The sequence below is a fragment of the Pelophylax lessonae genome (assembly GCF_965119305.1).
Source record: "Pelophylax lessonae genome assembly, chromosome: 5".
Lineage (NCBI taxonomy): Eukaryota > Metazoa > Chordata > Amphibia > Anura > Ranidae > Pelophylax > Pelophylax lessonae.
In genome coordinates this window covers 171,844,012-171,871,176 of record NC_138772.1, presented here as the reverse complement: position 1 = coordinate 171,871,176, position 27,165 = coordinate 171,844,012, and the positions used below count along the sequence as shown (strand labels likewise).

Here is a 27,165-nt window from a genome sequence, read left to right as displayed (position 1 = left end):
AATATAGACACATTCAATGCCTCTGACTTCGACACATTTATTTTGAAGTACGATACTTCCCCATACTCTCTGATAGCCTTTAGGATTGATGGTATTGTTCTGTCAGGGTTTGTAACATAAAAAAGCAGGTCATCTGCGTAGGCTGCCACTTTATGTTGACCTCTACCCACTTGTACGCCCTCTATTTCTGCACTTTGACGGATTTTGCACAGTAAAGGTTCTAACGCCAAGACAAAAATCAACGGCGATAGGGGGCAGCCTTGTCTAGTGCCATTTTTTATCTTGAAAAAACTTGAGCACCAACCATTTGCCCTTACTGCCGCCGTAGGACCGGAGTACAATGATAGGATACACGTCATCATCCATTCCCCTAGGCCTAAGTGTGACAGGGTGGCCCGGATAAAATTCCATGCCACCCTGTCAAACGCCTTTTCCGCATCAACTGATAGCAGCATCATCGGGATTCTCCGCAAACGCACATTATATATCAAATCTATTGTTCGAATAGAGTTATCCCTTGCTTCTCTTGTAGGGACAAAGCCGACCTGGTCGAGATGTATTAATTGTGGTATATATGGCAGGAGTCGATTTGCCAATATTTTAGAAAACAACTTGGTGTCTAAATTTAATAATGAGATTGGGCGGTAACTCCCGCACACCGCGGGGTCCTTCCCTTCTTTCTGGATCAATGTGATGTAAGCTCTCAGAGAATCTGTCGGCATGACCCCTCCCTCCCCGATGTAATTTAGATGTTCCAAAAGGGGGGTCTTTAAATTTGAAAAAAATTGCTGATAGTATAACAGTGATAGTCCATCTGGACCTGGGGCCTTGTGTGGTTTTAACTGAGAGATAGCTGTTTTTAGTTCCTCTTCTGTTATCTTTCCTTCTAATGCCAATGCCTGTTCTGCATCCAGCGATGGCATATCTGTCTTTTTGATATAATTGATCGCCTCATCGAAGCCAGCACCCCCCCTATCAACTGATTCCGATGAGGCGATGTCATATAACTTCTGGTAGAATTTGCTAAATTCTTCGGCAATCTCTGATGATCCATATTTAATTTGTCCCCCGCCTGTTTGAAGTTGTGCAATTACCGTCCGTTTCTGGGGCCCCCTTAGGGCTCTGGCTAACATAGTTCCTGGTTTATCCGAATATTCGTAGTAATGTCTTTTTTGTGACACCAGTACTCTCATGGCTTTTTCATAAAGTAACTCGTTGAGTTTTTCCCTGGCCGCAGTCAGGGGCACTAGATGTTCCATCGCCATCGATCTTTTATGAGTGGCGCTTAATTCTTCTATCTGCGCTAGCAGCTCTGAGATCTTCTCCTCCCTTTCTCGTTTACGTTTTGCTCCCAATCTAATCAACACTCCCCTAATGACGCATTTGTGGGCCTCCCATATGTTCGACGGAGTAACTTCTGGTGTTTTATTTTCCTGGAAATATTTTGTCAGTTCTGCCTCTAACTCTGCTCTTGTCTCTATTCCTTGCACCAGTGATTCATTCAGTCTCCATGATGGTGGCTTTACTGGACCTGCCTCAAAGTTAATTATAATGTGGATGGGGGAGTGATCCGACATGGAGAAAGAGCCAATCTGTGAGGCCACTACTCTAGACAGATCGCCCCTTGAAATTAGGATGCGATCTATTCTAGAGTACCTATTATGTACTGACGAATAGTAGGTAAAATCTTTTTCACTTGGATGCATAATGCGCCAGGGATCGACTAGGTTGAGGAGTGTGATTTCCTTACTAAGTTTTTTAAGTCGGGCATATGAGAGATGTGATGTACCTTGTGATGTATCTAAGAGTGGCTCTGCAGCGTAATTAAAATCCCCCCCCATGATTACCAGCCCTTCTTGAAAGTTTAACATTATTGGTGCCACCAGTGTTAAGAATGAAATCTGATTCTGGTTAGGGAAGTACACATTAATCATAGTAATCAGCCTTTCACCTATCTTACCCTTTACCATCAAGTATCTTCCTTGTGGATCAATACAAGTTTCTAAAAATGTCCATGGAACCTCTTTGGCCACCAATATGCTAACCCCTTTTGATTTAGGAATAGGGGTGGGGGCGTGATAAGACCATGGGAAATCCTTATTTTGTAATTTTGGGATAGATTCTTTTTTAAAATACGTCTCCTGGCAGAAAACTATCTGCCCATGGTTTCGTCTCATGTCTGCCAGGAAGCGTATTCTTTTTTCAGGTGTAGACAACCCTCTAACGTTTAATGACATAATTTTCACTTCCTGCATTTTTCCTGTCTCAAATGATTCTAACCAATTTACTACTTTACTTCTGAATTTTCTTACTCAGCTGTCTTCCTCCCTTTGTCCCCTCCAAGTGCCAATGGCTTTAGGGCTTACTAGGCCTAGGATTTATCCAAAGTCGATAAACTGATCCCTCTGTACAGAAAGCCCCCTAGACCTACTCAGACCTAATAGAGACAGGGGGAGACCGAGTAAAAAAAAGGGACAGAGAGAGAAAGAAAAAAAAGAAAAAAGAAAAAAAAAAAAAAAAAAAGAGAAAAAAAAAAAAAGACAGAACAACCCCCCCCTTTTCCACCCCCCCCCCCCAAAGAAGTGCCAGTGGAGCGTGATCCTATTGGTCGACTCTCGACCCTGCGTAACTAGACGCAACCTATTTGGGTGGGCAAATCCGAGGATTCATACCGTGAACAGGAGCAAATCTAACACAACCCACAATATCTGTATCTCCTAATGAGTTGACAAATTAACATAAGCCTGTAGGTGCATTCATTTCCTCCAGTTTAGGATATAAAGAAAAAAACAAAAAGAAAAAGAAAAATGAAAGAAATAAACACACCGACCTCTGCAGGTCCATGTACCCTAGGCATCCGCCCCTGTGTTGCTATCTCTAGGGAGGATTGGGGTTCCCGTATATATTCCCCCCTACCTATACATTCCTGTATCCACCCGCTGTATCAGGATCCCTTTTCTTTTGTAATTACCAAACACATTATTTAACTCCTGAGCCCCCCTAGCTACCTAGTATTGGTGATCCTCCTCCCTCGACCCCCTCCCCCTCCACCATATCACGTATGTGCCCCCTCTGACCTGCTCTGTGCCTCCTATTGGAATTACTCTACCTTTTCTAATCACTCATCTGCTCGTTTCCAAACTCATAGGGCTCCTACTTTCGAAGACCATGCCCAGAGAGTTTTAGACCCAAGAGAGGAACCAAAGCACTAGACCAGCAGGACACCGAGGGGGATAAAGAGAGAACACAAATATAAAGGAAAGAGAACACCGCAAATTACTGCCCTTGAATACCAATTAATCCAGAATAATCATGGCTCCCCAGTTACCCCTGGACCCGCATCCTCCCCCGACCGTGACCCCAAGTCAATCCCAGATTAGTCATATATGACTTATATTAATAATAGCTTTATTCTTGTATTGATATTCCTGGGTTCTACTTAAAAGCTGAGGGGCCCAGCCAGTCAGTGACCCTGATCGGCTGAATCTCTAGGAAGGCAAAAAGTCCTGGCAGTTGATCAGGCCAGCGCAGTGTAAAGGTCAGTTCCCCTTTCTTGACTTTTAGATGAAATGGGTGACCCCAGTGATAGATGGCCCCTGCCTTCCGAATTTCCTCCAGTAGGGGTTTCACTGCTGCTCGCATTCTTAGGGTGTTGCTTGATAGATCTGGTAAGAGCCGGATCGTTGCCCCTTCAAACTCAAAGGGGCCCCTATCCCATGCCTTCCTCATTATTTTTTCTTTTAGGGCGTAAAAATGTACCCTAGCCAGGACATCTCGTGGGTATCCCTCGCCCATGCTCCTTGGAGCCCTTACTCTGTGGACCCTGTCCATCTCAATTGCCTCCAACTGGGGTCTGTCCAGAAGGCTATTAAAAATCTCGGTCATTTTGGCAGATAGGTTGGGTCCCTCCACTGTCTCAGGTAGCCCTCTTAGGCGTATGTTATTCCGCCGATGCCTATTTTCTCCATCATCTTGTTGCAGCTGTATCATGATTAGCTGTTTGGCAAATGATCTCTGCGAAGACTCTATGCTCTCCACTCTCTCTGCCATCTGGGCCTGGTCTTTTTCCACCCCCGCTATCCTTCCATCCATTTTCTGTATCTGACCCCTTAAAGAGTTGATTTCGCTGGTTAATGAGCTGACTATCGAGGCAGCCATTGCAGTTAGATCTTGTTTCGTAGGCATAAGAGATATTAACTCTTTCCATTCAGGAGACTGTATTGATAAATTTTGGGGAGGGGGGGATTGTGCCGTTGACTGTTCCTTTCCCGCCACCGCCATCTGCTCAGCTGTGTCCGCAATGTTCTGAGCCTGTAATTCCTTACTGCTGTTATTATTTTTACTGTCTTTCTTTGATCCTGTGTTCCCTGCTGTTCCAGCCTTTGTTGGAGCCATCCTATACTGTTCCTCCACTCTTTCACAACGTGCTCCCCTTAAAAAGTAAGCGGAGATATCTGTGGACCGGCCTGGTCTCTTTATATTGTACAGTTCACTAGTCTGCATAGGAAATGGGGGGGGGAGAGCAGACATTTACCAGCGTCCGTATCCTTTATCCCTCATATTTCTTAATGGGATGTTATATCTTCCAACCCCCCCCTTTCCTGAACCTCCTCCGTTTGTGAATGTACTCGTGTGGCACGGCCAAACATACAGCTCAAGTTGTAATAGTCTCGGGACTCACCAAGGCCGGTCCCACCGTCTCTGCACGACCTCCAACGTACAGCCTGGTCGTTCCAAGACTCTCCACTCCGCTCTGGGGAAAAGGAGGCTCCACTCCGGTCTAGGCTCGGCTCCTTTGGAACGGCTGCTCTCTGGCGCGCGGTGTGTCACCACGTGTACTCCCTTCCGGGTCTGAGGGGGGAGGGTGCCGCACGCTGTCTGTTGTGGGCGGATGCCTGCCTACGGGTCTCTGGACTCTGCTACGGTCCTCCTCACGGCATCATCCTCTTGCTCCACCCAGTCATTCTAACCTAGGTTTCCTGAAGTTTTTTAACCACCTGAGTGCTCATCTATATGTAACCTTTTTAAACTCGAGTACCGGTTTTACTACATTATGAGAGTTCTTTTTACTCCATATGTCATCATCAGTCTGTCTGGATCCAGACACCTATATGTGAGGACCTATATATTGAGGACTTTATGATATAATCTTCATACATGGTCACATACTTTCTGGTAAGTTACTTCATGTGTACTTAAGATGATCACGTGGTGTTTTGAATTCCTAGTATTTGGTGAAAGCACATTGTTGAAGAACTGTTCTTCGATTTTTTTGTCATAAGGACACTGGGAAGTTATAGACTTTCTTTTTTGATTGAACTTTGTGAATTTTGTTTCACTATATTTTTTTTTTTTAAAGCCCGTAGCGTGTGCAACACACTCAAAAGACTCCACCCGGTGCATAAAAAAGTGCACACACACAAAGTGAGAACACAAAAAAGCACAGGGTGTGCGACAACGTATGGTCTTCCCTCCGAAGAGGTAGGACCCGAAACCTCGATCCCCCGGGGCGCAAGACTCCTGACAGGGATATAAGGTACTCATGGTCTGTCTGGCCGAAACCAGACCGACCCCGTTCTTCAGGGGGACTGCCGAAACAGCCCCCACCGAGTACTAAGTAGGGCTCCCCCGAAGGGAGACCCCATGGGAGAGGGCGAACTAAGCCAAAAGGCCATATCCACCCCCTCCCAAGACTCAAGGCTGGGCCCGAGGACCCACACACTCCAGTCGTGCAAATAAAGAAAAAAGGTGACAGTGCAGTGACAAACTCCAAAGAAAAGGACAAACAAACAAAGAAGTGGGGGAAGGGAAGTGGGGAAAGTGCGATGGTGCCATGTGAGGGACCAAGGCAGGCCTTCCAGCCGGAATAAAAAATTCCTCTGGTGCAAGCCAAAAGGCCTGTCCCAAGAGGCAGGTGCGAAAAAGGTGTGCATAGTGCAGTGACCAAGGTGCCGAAAAAACTCACAGCGAGCTGCCCCTCACCAGTGAGAAATTAAGGCACCCCTGGGCTGCCACCCCAGGGGTACTTACACTACGGGCTTTTTCAATCTCAGCCCCCGGCCAGACCGAGTGTAGCCTATCCCCACCAGCAGACGTCAGAACCTGGACAGCTTAGAGAGAGCTTACCTACAACTGGGGACAGGCCCGTCACCAAGCCAGATCAAAACCCAGGAGAGAAAGCCCTCCCCTCGCCATCCTGTTCCTCAGCCCATTACATCCAGGAGCAGTTCCACCGGGCTCACCCTCCAGACCGGCTTTCCTGCTCCCTTCGAACTGGTTAGGACAGTTCAACCCATTCAAATCAGAAGGCGGCGGGCCCCACATGCTTTCCCAGATGACCTACTCCCCATACCTCAGTACTCAGAGCGCTCCGGGTTTCGGTCATACTGGTACTAGCTAAGGCCCATACCAACTGATAAGAACAGATACTACACTTGATCTTAGCCAAAAGGCCGAGAAGTGATCGCGACTTTGTGCACTGTGCACTCCTGAGAATGTAGGTAAAAAGTACATATGGCATATGAGTGCTGTGAGCAGGTTTAGTTTTTTTTTTTTTAGGCTGATTGGATGGTAATAACAATCTATTTAGACGGCTCCTGAAGTTTTTTAACCACCTGAGCGCTCATCTATATGTAACCTTTTTAAACTCGACTACCGGTTTTACTACATTATGAGAGTTCTTTTTACTCCATATGTCATCATCAGTCTGTCTGGATCCAGACACCTATATGTGAGGACCTATATATTGAGGACTTTATGATATTATCTTCATACATGGTCACATACTTTCTGGTAAGTTACTTCATGTGTACTTAAGATGATCACGTGGTGTTTTGAATTCCTAGTATTTGGTGAAAGCACATTGTTGAAGAACTGTTCTTCGATTTTTTTTGTCATAAGGACACTGGGAAGTTATAGACTTTCTTTTTTGATTGAACTTTGTGAATTTTGTTTCACTATATGGACACTTAATTTTTTTTTCTTCACTTTAAATACCTTTGTATTTTAGCACTGCACCTTTGTATAGTAGTCTTTGCTATGGTACGCAAGAAACAAATAGGTGGCTAGTTTCTGTTGGTAGGAAAATAGACCCTGGAAAGGACAGTGAAATAGGACCATCTTTACATCCTTGTGGATGGGTAAGTAAAATAAGGTATACAGGAGTCTGAAAATCCTAGACCAAATCCTGGTTAGGTGCAGGCAGTGCCACCACATCTCCATGTTGGCCACAGCCCCTAAAACATCTATCACTATACAAAGGATTTGCATGTGGTATTCACTGACTTCTTAGTTATTCCTTCACTTCCTGTTTACTCTAATCCAAAATATGCAAAAAAAAAAAAAAACTGTTTTACCTTTTAGTTTTACTTTAATCTGTATATATGTTATTTAGCAAGGGTTTTCTGTGGGAGAACATGCTTACTCTAGTGGCAGATGCCAGTGGGACTTGATGTAGACCACAGGTAGCTGGCTCAAGCAGCAGCTCTGCAGCAGCTTGACTGGATACTGTAAAGTCCACCATGGTAGATTTTCATATGAGCGTTTGTACAAAAAAATCTCATCTGTACATTCTATCCATACATTCCATCTTCAGAGATTCCATGAATGTTGTTCAAAAGTACTTGCTTTTGACATTCGATTTTGAAATTAACATACGGTAATTACCTGAATAAATCCCACATTCACTGTTAGAAATTAATTTGTACATGAAACATTTTCCTTTCAGGTGATCATCACTACAGTTAAAAACAAACGTCAAACAAAAGTTTTTGAGAATGAACATTTTCAAACAAAATTCTACTAGTGTATAGCAAGCTTTAGTGTGGCTTGATGGTACAGTACACGTGCAGCCTTGCAGAGTAAGGGTTGTAATGCTAGTATATAACAAAGGCATTTACAATTTGTTTGGTTATGGGTGATCTTGGATGGTTAGGGGCCAAACAAACATGTTTGTTTTGCAGTAGGTTTTATAACTGAGATATGTTGCATTAGATGTTTTTTCATTTTTAGTGGGAAGTCAAAATAATAACTTTCTTAAAATTATCACCATCTTTATTACCTTGCCCTAAATTATTTATATGACTTGGGCATAATATACACAATCTTTCTCAGAGCTGCCAAAAATTATGTATTTTCATTTTGTAAGGAGATTATTATTAATACAAATGAAAATGAATATTAAACTCAGTGGTACGATACATATAAACGGAAGTAATGGCAAACAAGGTATAATATATATATACTAGTTCAGACAGATTGCACTACTAGTTATATAATGTGATATATAGGCATAAGTGGGATCACAATAATTATAGTTCATGGTCATATACTACTTATTGTTGATGGTTGTTAATGTAGCCGATGTGACTATCCTGCTTTAAGTTCATCTGAAAAGATACCTAAGTGAAACGCCTGCAAGCTATTTTATTTTATTTTATTTTAGCCTGAATGTTTTGACTTCTTTACCTGTATGTTTGAAAAAATTCAATAAAAACATTTGAAAGGAAAATGAATATTAATAAATATAAGCATAACTGTATCATGAGCCTCTTATCGTATCACAACTATAACTCTGTCAAGTAATACTTCACTACTCTGCTTTTGACTCACAAAATGTCTTAATATTCTAAAATTATTCAGTGACCATTGCTTTGCGTGGTTTTTTTCTGTTTTTTAACTTTAATTTTTATTAGATGACTTCTGATCTCTTCTTATCTTGTGTATCTTTAATATTGTTATGCTGCTTGTTGTAATGTTATACATTTTAAAAATTTATAAAAAAGAAAAACGTATTTTACAACAAAAAATATTAGTCAATAATAAAGTTCTCTATAGGTTTTAGCTGTACATAAAATGTACATACATAATTAAATTATAGATTAAGATTTAAACGCAACATTAAATGAAACGGTGGGAAAGTGAAAGAAAGAAAAGTTTGACTACAAAAGACTAAAGCAACTGGTTTGCTGTTTCATATTTTTGCTACTTTAATAAATGTAAAGATTTGTGTACTAGCCACTAGAGAAATCATTTTTATCATAATATCATATCATAATTTACTAAAAGGGTTGAATTTGACACTTTGCTCCAAAAAAAAATGTGTGATTAAAAAATTCTGATTTCTTTAAATACGCAAACATACTGTAAAAAAAAAAAAAAAAAAAAACTGCACCTACCAAGATTCCATAAAAGCAAAAATGGCAATATCATAGAATAAAACTCACTGGCAAACCTCGACGTCCTGGAATCCCGATTTCACCTTTTTCTCCGATTTCACCATGTTCTCCCTATATTTTAAAGGCAGTAGCAGTTGATATATATTTATATCAGAGGACTGTGAGCTTTTCTGAAAGCTATAACATTGTTCAGGCTGTTAATATAAACCAACTATCTTGAGGAACTGTCAAATAAATGGCTTCAAATAGACTAATAGTAGTGGCCTGCACTGATAAGAGCAATTTTGGCTTTCAACTTCTGTCTCTCCTATCTTCATCTATGGCAGTTTCAATATTTCAATATTTTTTATTTAATATTTTTGACAAAGAATAAAGAAATTATAAATATTTTAAAACAAAACAATTTCCACAACACTATATGCAAATAGGACAAGAACAGAAGAGTTTGCATTATAATCAATCAATGGAAGAATAGAAGGCGTATAAAACAAGGCTCCACACTAGCTAAGGGTGTCTTGAATGCCTACCTTCATCACTTCCGAAACACATAACCACGAGCCTATGACTTACTGTATCCTCAATAATTTGTAGTCTAGCAATTATAGCCTATTAAGAGATTGTAAAACCCGATAATCTTAGGATGTCATGTTATTTTCATGAAAGCCATTTGATTTGATAAAGTTCGGGGTATGCCCTATACATTCAGGGGTACAAGTCTCTTCTACCATAGGGAGAGGACATTCTATCTTCCGTGACTGTAAAATTGCGTAACCCGCATATTTTAATCACACAAGTAAAGGAAAGAAAAATAAATATAAGCAAGAGGAAAAGGAAGGAAAGGGGAGGGGGGTGGAGGGAGACACCACGCTCTAGCACTCGCCACCAGAAGGCATATTAGTCAGGTATAGTCCAGGGATCATTGGTTACTTGTCTAATCCATGAATTCCAGACCCTTTCAAATGCCTTCATTTTGTCGTTTAGGATTGCCGATAACTGTTCATATATCATCACAGTCAGGAAAGCGTGCATTTAAGCTGTTTTTTTCAAGGCTTCCTCCACTTTGTATTCCAGCAGAGCATGTTTGGGGGACTTGATCAGATTGATTTGAGTGAAGGAAAAATTAAATTGTAGACTCTGATCAAAAATCGTCTCACCTTGCTACCATAGCTGGTATGTTGTCCCTTCCTGACCACAGCCTCAAAAATACAAAGATGAAGTTCCCAGGACATAGGAAGTCAATCTGGCTGCCACCATGGACCATCTCAACAGTACTCTATAGTTTTATTCAATAATAGAAGTGTTGATGGGTGACCTCAAGGCTGCCTGCGCAATTGTGTGCCATTCCTCAATTTCAAAACTTTCCTGGATGTCCTGCTCCCATTTAAGCATGTAGCCCTGTTTGGCTGAGGTATACATTAGAATAGTATATATCTCAGATATATGACCTTGAACCTTATCATACTTATCATACTTATGACATAAATATGCCAAAGGTGACATAGTTACAAGATCACATTTTTGAGAAAAAGTATGCAGGTAATGCTTTATTTGAGTGTATCGAAAGTATTCTGACTCTGGCAGTTGGTGCCTCTCCATTAGGGTTTGCTTGGTCAATATTCCCTCATGATCACAAAGGTCTGCTATGCACATAAAACCCTTATTGGACCACCATTTGAATGCGTGGGGAGTGAGGCCCAGGGTGAAATCCCTATTTCTTAATAAAGGAGCCAATGGGCAGTGAGACTTGAATTTGTGGGGCCGGTCCTCCGCTGGTAGGCACATGACATGGGAAATCGGCCTAGATAGGCAGGAATATGATTCCACTTTCATCCACTGAGACTAAGGTTGGAGTGAATGAAATCTAGTGAGCTGGGCCAACTGGGCTGCATAAAAGTATTAAAGCAAATCAGGGACTCCCAGGTCTCCCTTTTGTTTTGGAGTAAACAATGTGTGCATATTCACCCTAGGCCTCTTGTCTCCCCAAATAAACAGAAAGAGCTTCTTTTGAAATGCAATCAAACCAGACCAAACCAAACCAAAGCCACTGGTATAGTACAAAAATTATATAAAATTCTTAGGAGAATATTCATTTTTAAGGAGTGCAGTCTGCCAAACCACAGGGGAGGATGGAGTTGCCATCTAGCCATATCTACCGTTAAGCATTTATATAGTGCAGGATAGTTATGGAAATATAGATTGTGTAAAGAGAGCGTCAGGTATGGGAGAGCCTCAGGTTACCAATTAAACTTATACAAGTATTTAAGGGCTTCTATCGTGCTGTCCTGTAAAGAAATATTTAACACCCGTGACTTCTCATGATTAATCCATAAATAATCCATAAGATTTAAATGTTAAGTCTTTGAAAAAGGATGAAGTATTGCATAAAGATTAGGGAGGGTGGTGTTAGGCGTCAAGATAACCATCAAGATATCACCTGCAAATAGTGCACATTTGTGCTCCCTATCTTCACAATCTATCCCCTTTACGTCTGGGCAATTACAAATTTTAATAGCCAGTGGTTCCAGGGCCAAAACAAATAGCAATGGAGATAGAGGACAACCCTGATGAGTCCCTCTTTGAATTGCAAGAGGGTCCAAAGAGTAGCCCTTAACAATTAAGGATGCAGTAGACAAGCTATATAGTATTTTCAGCATGAATAAAAATTTGGAGCCAAAGCCAAATCGAAACAAAACAAGAAATAAATAGTCCCAAGACAGGGAGTCAAAGGCCTTATGCATATCCAAAGACATCAACATTCCCTGTCAGGGTTCTTTTCCATTACAGCCAGAATGAATAGCTGAAATAATATCTATAATTCTCCTGGTTTGATCCAATGCCTGGTGATTAGGAACAAAGCCCACTTGGTCACGGTGAATATAATGGGTAAAAAAGGAGTTCAATCTAAATGCAAGTGCCTTTGACATTATTTTTAAGTCCATGTTTATCAAAGAGATTGGACGGTAGTTGGAGCAATCACCATGGTCCCTTCCCGGTTTCAATAAAACATGTATATATACCGCATTCTCATATTCTGGGATGTGATTACCTCATCATATGTAGGAGCATAGATGGAGAATCAAAATCTATTGATATTTCCTGTAATAATGGCCAGAAAACCCATCAGGGCCTGGGGTTTTAAATAGATGCAAGGACTTTATAATTTCTGGGTCAGAAAATTCGTTTTCAATAAGCTCCAGATGAGTTTGCTGAAGCTGTGGTAAGGAAATCTCATGAAAAAAACCATCTGCCCTATCCTTCATAAACTGGCTTGGCTTATGGTATAGCGTAGAATGAAAATTATGAAATTCCTTTAAGATCAGCTCCGGATTTTGGGTATGGGTGCCCATTAGGTGGTCTCAGCTTAGATAATGCTGGCGTAAATACACAGGGGAACCAATTTTCTAGCTAAGAATGTGGTCAGTTTGTCATCCATGGTGTAGTCAGTCTCATGTTTCAACTCTGGGATGGATTTGAGAAGATTAGATAGTACAACATGTATCAGGGAGTAGTGACCTTATAAAGAAACAAATGCAGGCTAAGAATATATGGAGGTTGATTTACTAAAGGCAAACAGGCTGTTCACTTTGCAAGGATTTTTCTCCAGAGCTTAGTGCATATGGTGAAATTTTGCTGTGCAAAGAATACCCAATCACAGGTAAAGAAAATATAAAAATTAAAAATACTTTTTTCCTTGCACATGATTGGATGATAAGCAGAGCCTCGCTCTATTCAATAAGCTCTGGGGAAAATTCCCTTGTAAACTGCAACATGGGAGACAAGAGGACTCAAGTGGACAAGCATATAAATGGACAGAATCAAGGGATTCAAGAAATAAATGCATAGAGAAAAGTTTTTCCAGGTAAGCAGCTGCCACAAAAGCTAAATGAAAACTTTTTAACTTCTTTATAATTCAATTCTGGTTTCATATGCAAATTTAGTATTTGCCTTGTAGTAAAATGTACGTTTTTTGAAACAACCTACCTTTTGACCCTTAGGTCCTTGACGACCAGGGCCCCCAGGAGCACCCACATCACCAGGTGTTCCCTAAAAAACAAGGACGTGTCAGGATAATAAACAGACTGACAAGTAGTGATTTAATAACAACAATTTCACGCAACAAGTTAAATAAGTGCGTAAATTAATTATTTCAAGCAAAAACCTCATCTGAGCTAAGTGTAAATTGTTTACCTTAGTGTAAGTTCCTTTACTGCTTGTTGTGATTTGCTGCAACATAGGTGCTTTGGGATGGCATTTACAGAAAATGGCACCAAAGCATGCTGGCACATTTAAAGTATTATTGGTGCATGCTGGTGTGAATGGACCCTGAAAGTTGACTTCCTGAATCCTCTCTATGTATTAGACCATATCTGCTTCTTGTATCACAAATCCCATTCAAACATCCAAGCATATTTTTTATTTAATAGGTGGCTGTGAGAAACTTCTTAGTACTGACAAAAGGTACTGGGGTTTAATGGTGCAATACAGCTATGCCTAAATGTAACACTGAAGTACACATGTGGGCTATTCTCCTTTAACACCACTCAGGGCTTAATTTTCAAGCTAGACTGGAGTGTACCTTTTTAAAAGAGCATATACTTTTGTTCTTGCACTCATAATAAAAACGGTATTATAGTATTTTGTATATCCATACCTTTTTTATTTCAAACGCATTTATTTATATTTTTTCCCACTTTTATCTGCAGATCAAGCTTTTAAAGTGGTAGTTACACGGGTTAGGGCAAACCATTTAACACTTAAAACAGTTTAATCACAGCTTTTATTTTTATAGTTTCAACTTTTTTTCCTGAAATAAAAAAATGTAAGACTTCTCATAGTATGTTTGTCAATTTTTATAGTCAATATAAAGCTACATGCCCATCTCAGAGTACCCTATCCACAAGATGACAATGATGCTATGCAATGTCACTGCAGATAGAACAATCTTGTCAATCCATCAACCCGTTAGGTAATGTGGAAAGTAATAGATCTACAGGTAATAGACTACGTTACCGGGGGGCTTAGAAGGACAAAAACGTAATGGTAATCACAGACTGTTAATGGTAGTCACAGATTTCATCATATACAGTATGCCATTTTTTATTTAGTTTTTTAACCAATATTAGGCTCTGCTTAATACTTTTGTTTACTCCCCCCCCCCCCCCACCCATTTCGTTCACTCCATCTTTTTTATTTTCTTTGTATGGTTTATAGAGCAGGTGCCTAACATAGATCCATCCAACTAGGATTCTAGTATGTTTAACTGACAGTCTGTACCCTTTTTTCATTTTTAGTCAGTCTGAAGTCTTGACTTTTCACCAGCTACTGATTCCCATAAAATTTAAAATGTTGTTCATTGTTTTTCCTGCATTTTTTATGTACCGCAAATTGGTTTTAATAAAGTTTCTTGAAAAAAAAAATACTTTTGTTTAAAAGATGAATTAATATACCTGAGGTCCTGGTAATCCTTGTTGTCCTTGTGGTCCTGGTAGACCAAGCAAACCTTTGGGGCCCTAAAAATAGGAAGTCAGAACTAACATGAGATATATATAAAAAAAAAATTGGGTTACAAATCACAGCTGTGTAAACTTTCCTGAATGTCTAACATAAAATATACATTTAATGTGACATCATACTGTATATTTATTTTTTTACTTTAATGCAGTAAGTTAATGCATGTAATATCTGCAATACAGTACCTAAAAAAAGATAGGTAGAAAAAAAAATAATAATTATAGTAATCCTTAATACTTACTTAATATTTATTAGATATATGCATACAGCAGATGGAAGTCAGACAGGCACCAAGAATGGTAAAATCATATACATGAATTTATATATATATGAATTATGTCATCTACAGTGCATTGTCATCTAAATTGTAGCAATTTGCATGTCAAGGTTTTTTGTAATCAAATATGACTAATGCATAAATGAATTTAATTAATTATACACAGTAAATGGAAAGTTGGCCAGACTTTATTTCAATGAAATAAGCTTGGTTACAATAAAATACCTGTATGCCTTGAAGTCCATTTTCTCCTGAGATACCGTTTTCTCCAGGAAATCCACGTACACCCTTCAAATCAAAAAAGGCCATAAAATGAAGGATCTGATTTTGATACTAATAGTCCACTTTAATGTTGATGGGAAAAAATCAGAGGTTACAAAATTAAAGCAAACATCTATATGTTGCTGATGATGGCACCAATGTTTTTGAAATAGTTCTTTGAAAATATATTAAAGTTTCACTTTTCTATATGTTTTCATACATACAGTAATACAACAACATACACAATTTACGGCAGAGAGATCATCATTTAACTTTCTAGTTTACAGCCATTCTGTGCAATATACAGGATGAGTAATAATAACGCATAGTAAAAAACATGTCTAACTCCTTGAAATAAAATCAATGAAAGTTATAGACCAGTCCATATAAATAAATAGATAAAAAATGAGAGTTCATATAAAGGAAAATTCTGAACTTCTGAGCTTGGCTTTCCCGCTCACTACGTGAATGAGTGTCACCGCTCCCTTTAGTCATACACTTGGTCATACACAACTATAGTCATACACAAAACGGTCATTGCCATGCAGCCAATCCCAGGACGAAGTTGGAATGACGAAATGCATTGAGAAGTGGCTGCACAGCAACTAGATCTGTTTACTGACGCCCAAACCGGAAGTGACATTACAAAGCCTAGAGAGAAAACAGTTGAGTCTTGTCTCATCCACCGCAACTGCTACCACGATTCACCAGCAGTATTTATCATTTTATCTGCCGGTACATCATTTATGAAATGTGAGTTGAATGTATGAAGAAATTGTGTGAATAAAAGTTTTATCAGTTTGACAGTATCACGCTATGGATTTCGTCTGTTTTCTCCCTTCCATCTGAGTTGCATTACTCCGGAGTATCATTAGCTGGTGGCAATCATTTGGAATTATTTGCTGACCTTTAAGGGTTTTTTTCTGCGGTTGCTGGATATGCGATTATTTGTCATATATCTGGTGAGTGTATGACTAAAAGGGAGCGGTGACACTCATTCATGTGGTGTGGTGAAAAGCTCTCATTTTTTATCTATTTATTTATATGGACTGGTCCTATAATACTCATTAATTATCCCATTTGTTCATGGGTGATATTTGTGATGCGCCACTGTTCATTTTCATTGATTTTATTTCAAGAAGGTAGACATGATTTTTTACTGTTTATTCTTTTTAAAGTGGAAGCTGCTTATTTTCATTAACTTTCATTGATGGTTATATTTGCCTAGCCTACTCTTTTTAGACATTTTTATCTTGATTACATTGTTAAACTATTTACCATTATCAGTCTTTTATTCTCAGGCGCAGTGGTAGTTTCCAGCTTATTAGAGCGCCTTTAAGGTGGATCCTGCATTTTTAATAATAACGCATAAGTAGCATTTATTTTTCTTGTGTTTCAAACTATTTCTTTTTACTTTCTTTTTTTCTAGCAAGCTCTCTTTATATTGTTTATACATTTTTTTCACTCTTTGTATTACTACTACTACTACTTTCTGTTACTATTATACTTTTTTTTTTGCTTAACCATTTATTTTTATTTAATACTTCCTACTACAATTAATCGTTCCAATATTTTCTCTTCCCAAATTTCTAATAAACAGACTTTTGGAATTATTGCTTTCACTGCTACAATAAGTTAAATTAATAGAACAAACCAATTTGGAGGTGAGCTTCACTCAGGCATAATTAAAAATGAATCCAAAGGCAATAGGCAATGATAATGCAATACTCAGATTAATGGAAGATGCTTTCCCTAATGATTGGTATCAATTGCTATATGCTTTATGAAGCCCAACTGACAAAAATTGGGATTTATTTTTCCATAGAGAGGTGAAGAACCTTTTTTGTCATCTGTGTCCCTATTAGTAAGTTTTCCCTCTCTTTCTGTTAGAACAGGAAGTGATGTTAAATCTCTCCTACAGGGACACAAGCAAAAGTAGAGCATGGAGTTAGGACTTTTGACAATGTTTTCATAGCTGTCTTTGCCTCCCTGTTTTAGTGACTACTAAATCCCCTAATTTTTTGCTTCAGAGTCATAGGGACAGGAAGCAAGGGAGAATATCCCCAATGTGGTCACAAACACAAAAACAAAAGTTTGTCTCCCCTTTCTATAGGTTGGAAATGGGCGTAAAGTGTAAAGTAAGCCTGGGTATAATGCTAAAATGCACACTTTCTTCCAAGAAAAATGGGAACCCCTTATTTTTTTTAGGTTCCCTCAATGTAAGCGCCATGAGAGATTTTCTTCATACACTGCTCCCAAAAAATAGCACCAAGACTTGCTTAAATCAGCTAAAAAAAAAAATAAAGCAATAAAAGAAATAATGGAAAGTGATTCCAATTAAGAACCCTTGCAACATATGATTACGCTACAATATCAACGATCAAAATCAAGTGGTGCTGCAATTTAAAACTAATCGCCAGGTAAGTATGCCAGCACTAACATGGTGCACACTTATTTAAAGTAAATTTGTGTTTTGAACTACACAAAGTGTTCATTCTTAGTCCATTAAGTCTATAGAATAAGACTAAGTACCTTCCATAGTCCCAAAATAAGTAAGATACTTTTGGGTTGAGTTACTAAAGCCAAATAGACTGTGCACTTGCAAAGTGCAGTTGTACTCTGCAAGTGCAGTTGCTCCAGAGCTTAGTAAAGGAGGTAAAGCTTCACTTTGCAAAGAATACCCAATCACATGCAAGGAAAAACAACAACAACAACAACAAAAGCATTTTTCCCTGCACATGATTGGATGATGGAGTTCAGCAGAGCTTCTGCTCCATTACTAAGCCCCGGGACAGTCTAGTGCACAGTCTATTTGCCTTTAATAAATCAACCCCTATGTATCTGTCTATAATAGTTCAATAAAGTGTGCTTTTTACAGAGTTAGTCAGCATTGGCATAATTATGTGTTGCTTTTATTTCTTCATGGAAAAGAATAAAGTGCTGTGCATACGTCTGGGGAGTCTGAAGTGTATTTATGAGCTGTCACATTACAGCTGCTAAAATGTGCAAAAAAAACCTCTGTTCCAAGAGTATCTAAAACCTAATGAAGGCGAGTCTTCCTTTCATACTATATTCAAACATTGATTTATAGGGTGAAATAATGTGAAGTGACCCTGTCGGGTGCAGGTGAATTAAAAAAAAAAAATTCTACACATGTAGAATGTTGTAGGATGTTTGAAGCAAATACAGGTTATAACTATGTCAGTGTATTTTACTCCACTATAATAAACCAGCATCGACAAAGAGGGAATTTCCAGTTTTTCTAGGAACATTTTTTCAAACGAAGCTACTGTATCTGCAGTTTGTTTTATGAAACTATACATAGAAATTAGTTTTTTTTTTTTAAAACTATTAGTATACATTTGTGGAACAATGTACAATGAGTTGAACCACTGTTAGGTAACTATATAAAACCGTAACACTTTAAAATTACACAATTTTTTCAGCCACAGTAAACTCAAAAGTAAAAAAATATATATTTAAATCATAATATGAAGGTTTCCTCATCTTGGCATGCAGCAGTTGGATGAAGAGCATCAACTTGAATTAGGAATGACGTTCCACAAAACATTACTAGCTTTCCAGCACCTCGCCTTCACAGCTCCCGTGATGTGACTCATCCGTGCCAGCCAGCATTACTCTACTTGGCTCAGGATTCTGTGTAAAGTATGTTACTTTGAACCTACGTATGTGCTGAACCTGCACAAATCCTCAATGGCAATCAAACCTTTGCCAAGCAAAGCAAAATAAAACATTGAATGCTTATGTTTTATGACAAATGTGCTTAAAATCAAACAGAAACTAAGTACAATAATAAAAAAAAAACTAAAATAAACATTAAATCTGTTCACAAAAATCTTTTTTACATAATGTCTTTCTTGGCATGAAGCAAATAGGTGCTCACTAGTATATAATTAAAGAACATTCGCAGACGTGCAAATAAAAAATGCTCACCTTTAATCCAGAAGGTCCTCTGCGGCCTTGTGGACCCTTCACAAAAAAAAAGTAAAATATATGTAATCAAACTTTCATCACCCTACAAGCTTAAAGGCCCGTACACACGATAAGAAAATCTGAAGGGAAATTTCGTCCGACGACCGATCTGATGATTTTTCGGATTGTTAGTATGGTGCTTTTCGACAGCCGACTCCGACTTTTCGGCTGACAGAATCCTGATGTGCAGGCTATAAAATTTTTGTTGTACAATGTCCAATTTTCGTCTCATTAGTACAGATTTCGACGGAAAAAAATCTTAAGAGCAAGACTAGGCATGCTCAGAGACAAAAGAACACATACAAAGCAATCCAAAACATGACATCACTTCTGCAGTAGAATTCTGTCGTACGGGAAAATTCGTATGAAAAAAACCTCTTCACTTTCCACATCAGACTAGCATGCCACAAAAAACGGACGACAGATCTTTCAATAATCTGATCCTGTGTACGGGGCTTAAGAATAACGGGCTCAATGCAAATGAATATTTTGTGCAAGAATGTGCCCTACAATTGCCTCTTGAACTTTCTTCAATACAATAACTTACTCAGTGACTTAAAGCCAAACTCCACCTTTAGCCTCTTTTTTTAATTTTTGGCAAAACTACTGCTCATGGCTGCTTGGTAAAATGGCTAGAAGTCCAGACATTGTTACATGAGCTCCTCTGAAGGGGCTTAGGGACTGATGTTCAAGCACAGCAGACCAATCAGGCTGGCTTTAATTCTGATCCTCCACTTTAGCTAAGATTACATGACCAAATGCTTACCCATACTATCCCATAACTCATTGTTTTGGAGGCAAAGAAACAGTTTCTGCAACAGACGTAACTCTTACAAGTTTTTTTTTATAGATCGGGGGCAGGATAGGGGCTGTATTTTTACAATACCGCAAGTCTTCTTAAACAGGGCTTTCTATTTTGTGGATGCTTGTTGCAGTGGAGCTCCCTATTGTTCTGCACCCACAACAATTTATACAACTCAGAGGATGTGGCAACTGAAAGCGCAACTTCAGACTGGCAATTAACATTAACTATTTTTAATCTTCAAGCTGCTAGCATTAGTAAATAGATAGGTAAATATATCATAGTTACTTGTTTTAAGCTTTTTTTTTTACTTTTATTCAGTAACTTTCTGGTTTCCTGGCCTAGGCAAGTGATGTCATACATCCCAGGAGTCTTTAGGAGGGGCGAGGGGCTTTCTCATCCAAGCACAAAAGATGGATTCCGGGAAGTAAATGCTACATGAATCATCTGTCCTTACTCAAGATTGCTACGACCAGAAATGCTAGGGGGATGTTTTTCAAAGTGATTTCTTAGCAAAATAAAGCATGGATGGGTGGAGGAGATTGCTTTGAATATTAAAAATGAATTAAATAGATTTCTGGTTTGTGGTGCTCAGATGAAGTGTAGATTCACTTGAATATTACCCATTCTAGTAAGTCAGAGAGACCTAGACCCTGGAATAACCCAGGTCTCGCTAAAGTAACTCTTCCTAATGGGGGAATCTACTTTTGTTGAAAGAATAGCATTAATAAGCAATATGCGTTTTACCTCTGAGCCATCACCTCCAGACTCTCCTTGTACGCCATCTTTCCCTGGTTCACCCTGTTAAAATATATTTTCTAATTAGATTTTGAAAATAACACATTAGGTTACCATAAACTGTTTAGGATATAGTGGGTATCCACTGAACCATTCAATTAGAACTTATAACTTTGCAGCATTATTTGGTTTTATTTACTGGCCTTTATGAGATCAGTACAAGAAAATAATCTGACTGTAGTCTAGTGTTTAAAATGTATGTAAAGTTTTCTAAAATGATAGAAGAGCTCAACCCTGTTATAATATATTTCAACATGTTTATTACAGTCTGTATATGTGATTAAAATTTTAAAGCCAAGTCTCCTGCCTTACTATCTCTTTATAGTCCTGCATGTTATGATGTGTAATTGACATTTGCTAGGAAATACCTTAAAATACATTTGGCTCTTAGAGCTGCTTCCTGGCCTAACACTGTAGTGCCCTGTTCTGTGTGTAATAGCTACAGCCCTTAGCACAAATCTGCTCGCACAGTCCTGTATTACAGAGAAATATGAGCGGGCATCTGACCAGTTCTGAAAGCCCTTTACTAAAACTAGAAAACATAAACAACAGCACAGTCATAATTAGAATTAAAGTCAGGCTGCATATCTATTTTTGTGACTCCAGTTGGAATTTAAGCTATAGCATTCTTCACACTTTAACTCTATATAGCCCTTCATTTTATTCAAATACAATCTTGGATTATCACACACTCATACACCCACAGAGAAATGGGCAGGAATGTGGATGGCATTGTTTCATGCAGAGCCTTCTAGTGGGCTGTTGGCTCCCAGCTACCAAAAACGGTGCAATAATGAAAAATATAGATCATCTTATTGCTCCCCCAAAGTCTACAAGTGCCTCTCGAGCCTCAAAGGCTGTTCACTTTGCAGGGGAATTCTGATGGTTTCTATCAGACAATCAAATGAAAACGAAAACACAGTTTTTTTTAAATTCTATTTGCGCGTGATTGGGCTTTTGTTGCAAAGTGAAATTTCACCACATTCACTAAACTAAGGAAAAAGGTTCTTGCAAGGTGAACAGCCTATGCACCTTTAATAAATCAACTCAAGTGTGTTGCTTAATTGCACACCTAATAATGTTTTGGAGCCTCCCAGGACTCCTTCATCGGGCTAGAGTGACCTGTCACTCTTAAAGAGGATCTTTAGGTGGTATAAAAAAAAATTAAAAAGCAGCAGCTACAAATACAGTAAATGCTAACTTTTGACAAAAGCACACTTACCTGTCCAAGGATCCAGCGCTGTCCTTACTCAGGCAGGTTCTTCATCCGCCTTTGGGTCTGTGGTGCCGGCATGTTTACAATTTTCTCTAGCTGCTCTGCTGACTTTTAATAAAAGGACACTTACCTGCCCAGGGATCCAGTGCTGTCCCCTTACAGGTCAGTTCTTCACTGGTATTCGGGTCCCCAGTGCCAACATGTTTACTAAGAGAAGCTACAAGCAGTCATAGCCGGCTGCCCACTGGACATGCGCAAGCCACACTGCTCTTTGTGAATGGTCCTGCAACCTTCTGGGACCTGTGATGTGTCCCAGAGGGCTGCGGGTAAGGGGGGTGGCAAACTTCCGCTTGGATTGCCTATGCGATCCGAGCAGAAGAGGGAGCAGTTACCTGTCAAAAACAGGTACCCGCTCCCCCAAAAAAATGTATCTAAAAGTGATTAAGAAGGTGGACTTAAGAACTTCCCCTTCTGGACGATGTTTCACTTAAAGCATTTCACATGCTGCTCCAGGCAAAATCAGGTTCCAAACTCAACATTCACATCTTAAGTTCTGGCTGGACTCATTTCTATCAAAACAATCAATTATACCAGCAATGGGAGTGCCACACACCAAGATGCATAACATTATTCTTCAAACAGCCAGTAGGAAGAGGTTTTATTCTGACATGTTTCACACTAGTCATAGAACTTTTAGTCTTGACCTTAGTTTTGCTTGACCGGTCACTGTTACTCTTGCTTGATGAAGAAGTCCTTCGATGCTCTGAAATGTGCCTTTTTCTACATTTGAGCGTTAATGTTGCTCTTTGTGAGCTATTTGGTGTGGTGGAAATATTTGTAATGACTGCCCTGTACATTTGTGCTATTTACTAAAATTTAAGGAAGCACTCCTTCCTTAAGTTTTTTAAGCCATTTGGAGCGCACTTTGATATACAGTATATATCTATCTGCTTAATTGGAGGTGCTGGACTTAGTGTCAAAGTAGGTAGCTAGGGGAAGCTGGTCAAAGACAATATACAGTATTTGAACAAACACAATCCACAGCATCAAGTTCATCTCTCTCTCTTTACCTGCCTCCCTGGTTTTCCTTTCTGTCCTTTTGGTCCGGGTATATTATTATTTGTTCCAGGGTCACCCTAAAAATGTAATTCGCATGTTATTCTTTTTTTTTTAAAAAGAAACATTTTTATTGTTTTTCAACAGCATTTACGTACAACGTACAATAGAACACTGTAAATTGCAGGGTACAATACAAGGAACAGTGTACAATACGTCAGGGTGGGCACCGTAGCAATATAACAACAGTAGATACACAGAGACAAGCAATTAGGCACATCATATTCCAACAGGTGCATGGCGTTATAAGGAACAATCTTCAGACAGGCAAGCTCCTCTACAGACGGTCAAGGGCTCAGGAAAAGAGAAGATCAGAGAGTAGAGGGAAGGAGGAAGAAAGCTGAGAAGACCGGAAAAAAGGGGGGAGCAGACAAAGACGAAATAGGGGGGAATAGTAGGGCAGACCAAAGAGGAAGGAGGAAAGGGGGCAGAGGGGAGAGGCCCAGACCACACACATAGAGATCAAACCACACTACAGCTTGGGAGCCCAGCTAAAGGCCCTAGACAAATTTCTGTGGGCAACCCCTACTCATGTAGGTGAGTTTATACCAGGGCAAGACGGAGTCTATTAGAGCTCTCCAATGTGTCACCTGGGGGGAGTCGGCCGACTTCCATTTAAGCAAAATCATTTTCCTTGCGTAAAACAGGAGGTAAAACACAAACTGCTGCATATGAACTCTAGGAGAGACCGCCTCACAGAGCCCTAAGAGTATCACCTGGAGATCAAGGACCAAGGACCACCCATATCCTACATCTCAGCAACCACCTCCCGCCAGAAATCCTGGACTCTTGGACAGGACCACACCATGTGAAGGAAGGTGCCGACTTGGCCGCAGCTCTTAGGATATGCATCAGAGCTGTCGGGGTATATCCCAGACACTCTCTGGGGGGGTATAATATGCCCTATGAAGAAATTTGAGTTGAATAAATCTGTCTCTTGCTGAGATATTCCTAGACACATAACAACCCAAACCCTCCTCCCAGGTCTCAGTGTCAAGCGAGGGGATATGCCCTTTCCCAGCATGTTATTCTTTATATCAATAAACTGTAATTTTTTTACAAAATAACTCAGAAAAAATTATAACACTTAAAAACACAGATTATGGGGTATATTTACAATATAAAGCAGTAAATGTGACATTTAGGCCCCGTTCACACTGGGGCGACGCTACTTTGCCGGGCGACCTCATAGGTCGCGGCGCGCTGCTCGCACCGCGACCTCGGAGCGGCCGGCACGGACTTCATAACATTGAAGTCTATGCAGGTCGCTCCGGGTCGCCCCAAAGAAACTCCGGACCCTTTTTCTAAGTCGGAGCGACTTGTGTCGCTCCTATTAGAACGGGTCCGCAGCTTCTCTATGGAAGGCGACCTGTCAGGCGACCAGGTCGCCTGACAGGTCGCCCCAGTGTGAACGGGGGCTCAGCAAACAATAACTGCTGATGCAATATAAGCAATAACAATATAACAAAAGTTCCAAGCCTTCCACACTACCTGTAATGAAAGTAGCTATGAACAGATTCACTGATGATGACATTTTCTGTAAATACTGATTGTATTCTGGCAAAAGCATGGCATGTCTTTGAAATAAACGTGTATTGGATTGATGAAAAACAAAATTTGCTCATACTTACAGAATCCCCTCTAAGCCCAGTTTCACCCCTTTCTCCTGGCTCTCCTCGAGGTCCTCTTGTGCCCTAAAGTATTTTAAAGCAAATAAAAACGATTATAGCACACTGAGATACATCAATAAATAATACATTTTGGTCAGTATTGATGAGATAAATGCCCAGGGGTTCGGATTCAGGGTAAGTCTGCAAATTTAAGGAATGCTCACATTCTAAATCTGAACCCTATTGAAGTCAATGGGAGCCAAATGTTTAAATCGGTAAAGAGTTTTTTGGTCTGGACAGACTAGGCAGGTTTTGTCATATTGAAAGATAAATTAGAGTGCGATTTTTCACAGCTACAAGCCAGAGAAAAACGTGTTTATTGAGCAGTATGTACTCATGCATTGTCAGAGAGAGCGGGGAAAGAGCAGGTAGAGTTAATCTGGACTAAACAAAAAACTGGAAGCTGAAAAATTGCCAGCAGAGTTTTTTAAGCCCTTTTGATAGTTTGCTATTTCGGAAGGAGAGAGTATGCAAATTTCATGTATAACATTTTTTTGTTTGTTTGTTTTTTTCTTTTTTGTCAAAGCTTAACTGAACAAGCTGAAGTTAGAGGCTGATTGGCTACCACACACAGCTGCACCAGATTTTGCACTCTCCAGTTTTAGTAAATCAACCCCATTGTATTATCCTTGTAAAAAACATCACAGAATTTAGGAATGTTCTATAAGCCACACAATTTCAGGTAGAGTTATGTTGGGTGGTTTATCACTGTTAGGCTACAGTACTGTAAACAGTGAGTATTCAAGAAAAATTCAGAATTGTGCCAGTGCACTCAAAAGATCAAAACAAAAACATGATGGAGCCTGCATCAAAGCCCAAAAAATTGCAATCTGAGGAGCAGTATTTGGAAAAAAATAAGTATTTTCCAATTTTTGTGATGATGCATGGTAATGGAACACAAACATTAATAGCTAACATAATGTTTATCCAAAACACAAAAATAAATAACTTTAAAATCCTCGGAACAGCAGTGAAAAAAATTAAGTTTTAGGTGTTATTAGTGCCAAAGCACTATAACCCAGCACACACATTCATTCAAAGGACCAGCTGCACCCCGTGAAAAAATATAAATTTTTTTGCAACTGGGAAACAGCTACAAAAAGGTTTTGGGTGTTATTAGTATAAAAACATGGTAAAACACAAAAATGAATGCAGAAGACAAGATGGACCTTGCCAAGGATTTTTACATTTTTTGCAACTTGGTAACAAATGGCTAACACTGTGCTCAAATAATTCAATCAACTCCTCTTTGCCAGTTTGCAAGACAACGACAGGAGTATTTGTGCAAGTGTTGAAAGAAAAATGCATTTTTGCAGCTGAAGATGACTTTACACCAGTGTTTCTCAACTCCGGTCCTCAGGACACACTAACAGGCCAGATTTTAAGTATTACCTTGGGGAGATGCAAAATAGAATACTGCAATCACTGAGCAGCAAATTATATCACCTGTGATGTATTTCAGTTTTCTTGCAAACCTGGCTTGTTAGTGTGCCCTGAGGACCGGAGTTGAGAAGCACTGCTTTACACTACTCTGGGAGACAGAAGAGGAGCATGATGTCAGTCACTCTACCACCTTTTCCACATGCTCTTACTGTAGCAGTCACACTGCGTGAAAAGAACATGTGGCCAACTTCTTGATGCGGCACCCTGACCACTGCTTTGGCCTGTGAATTCAGATGCTTTTCACCTCTTAGTTGCACAGAAACAGCCTCTACTTCTTCCTTTAGGCCTCACAGTGTCAAGGGCGTGTAAACGCTCCTGTTTCATGAAAGCTGATGGTCTCATTCCAGTCTCCTGGTTTTGGCTGTGATACATTCTCCCTGTCTGTCTACCTGCAAGGTGATTGATGTAGCCAGTCTCTGGGTGGAGGCCAAACATGATTTAGGCCAGCCAAAGCTGCAGTCTCAGGCTTGTGATAGTGTTTGTAACATGTACCTCAAGCTCCCTTTTTGTCTTCCCTGCTGTTTGCATTCTTCTGCTTATGACCTCGGCTTGAAACTCAAACTATTCTCTGAACCTTGCCTCCCTTTTTCACTACAGATTTGACCCTGACTATTCAGGACTTTGCCTGCCTTGTTCCTGGGCTGTCATTGAACCACTCTGACTGTATGCCAACTGCAACTACCTGTTTGCTGTGCTCTGTTCGTGCCTGCCCCAGCATGATAGCCAAGCACTACAGCATTGTGTATAAGACCTGGGGCAACTGAGTACCTGCTTGCCTTATGGGAAAGGGGGCTTCTATTGGTGAAGAACACAGAAGCCAGCTATAGTACCTGACCACCTGTGCTAGAGGTAAGCGTGACACCCAGACATGATGGTAATGTGGGGTTATTCCCTAATTTTAT

The 27,165-nt window shown here is 39.7% G+C and overlaps 1 protein-coding gene across 1 annotated transcript in view; it reads right to left on the bottom strand.

The window, feature by feature from the left end:
• Nucleotides 1-27,165, bottom strand: part of LOC309556062 (collagen alpha-4(VI) chain-like) — a gene marked incomplete at its 5' end in the record, with an annotated part of 225,801 nt that overhangs the window by 116,792 nt on the left and 81,844 nt on the right. Inside the window, 8 exons of the mRNA XM_082258374.1 lie at nucleotides 9,225-9,287; nucleotides 13,158-13,220; nucleotides 14,624-14,686; nucleotides 15,190-15,252; nucleotides 19,180-19,215; nucleotides 20,768-20,821; nucleotides 23,105-23,170; nucleotides 24,782-24,844. Coding sequence (XP_082114500.1) covers nucleotides 9,225-9,287; nucleotides 13,158-13,220; nucleotides 14,624-14,686; nucleotides 15,190-15,252; nucleotides 19,180-19,215; nucleotides 20,768-20,821; nucleotides 23,105-23,170; nucleotides 24,782-24,844 — 471 coding nt within the window. The remainder of the gene's footprint in view (nucleotides 1-9,224; nucleotides 9,288-13,157; nucleotides 13,221-14,623; nucleotides 14,687-15,189; nucleotides 15,253-19,179; nucleotides 19,216-20,767; nucleotides 20,822-23,104; nucleotides 23,171-24,781; nucleotides 24,845-27,165) is intronic.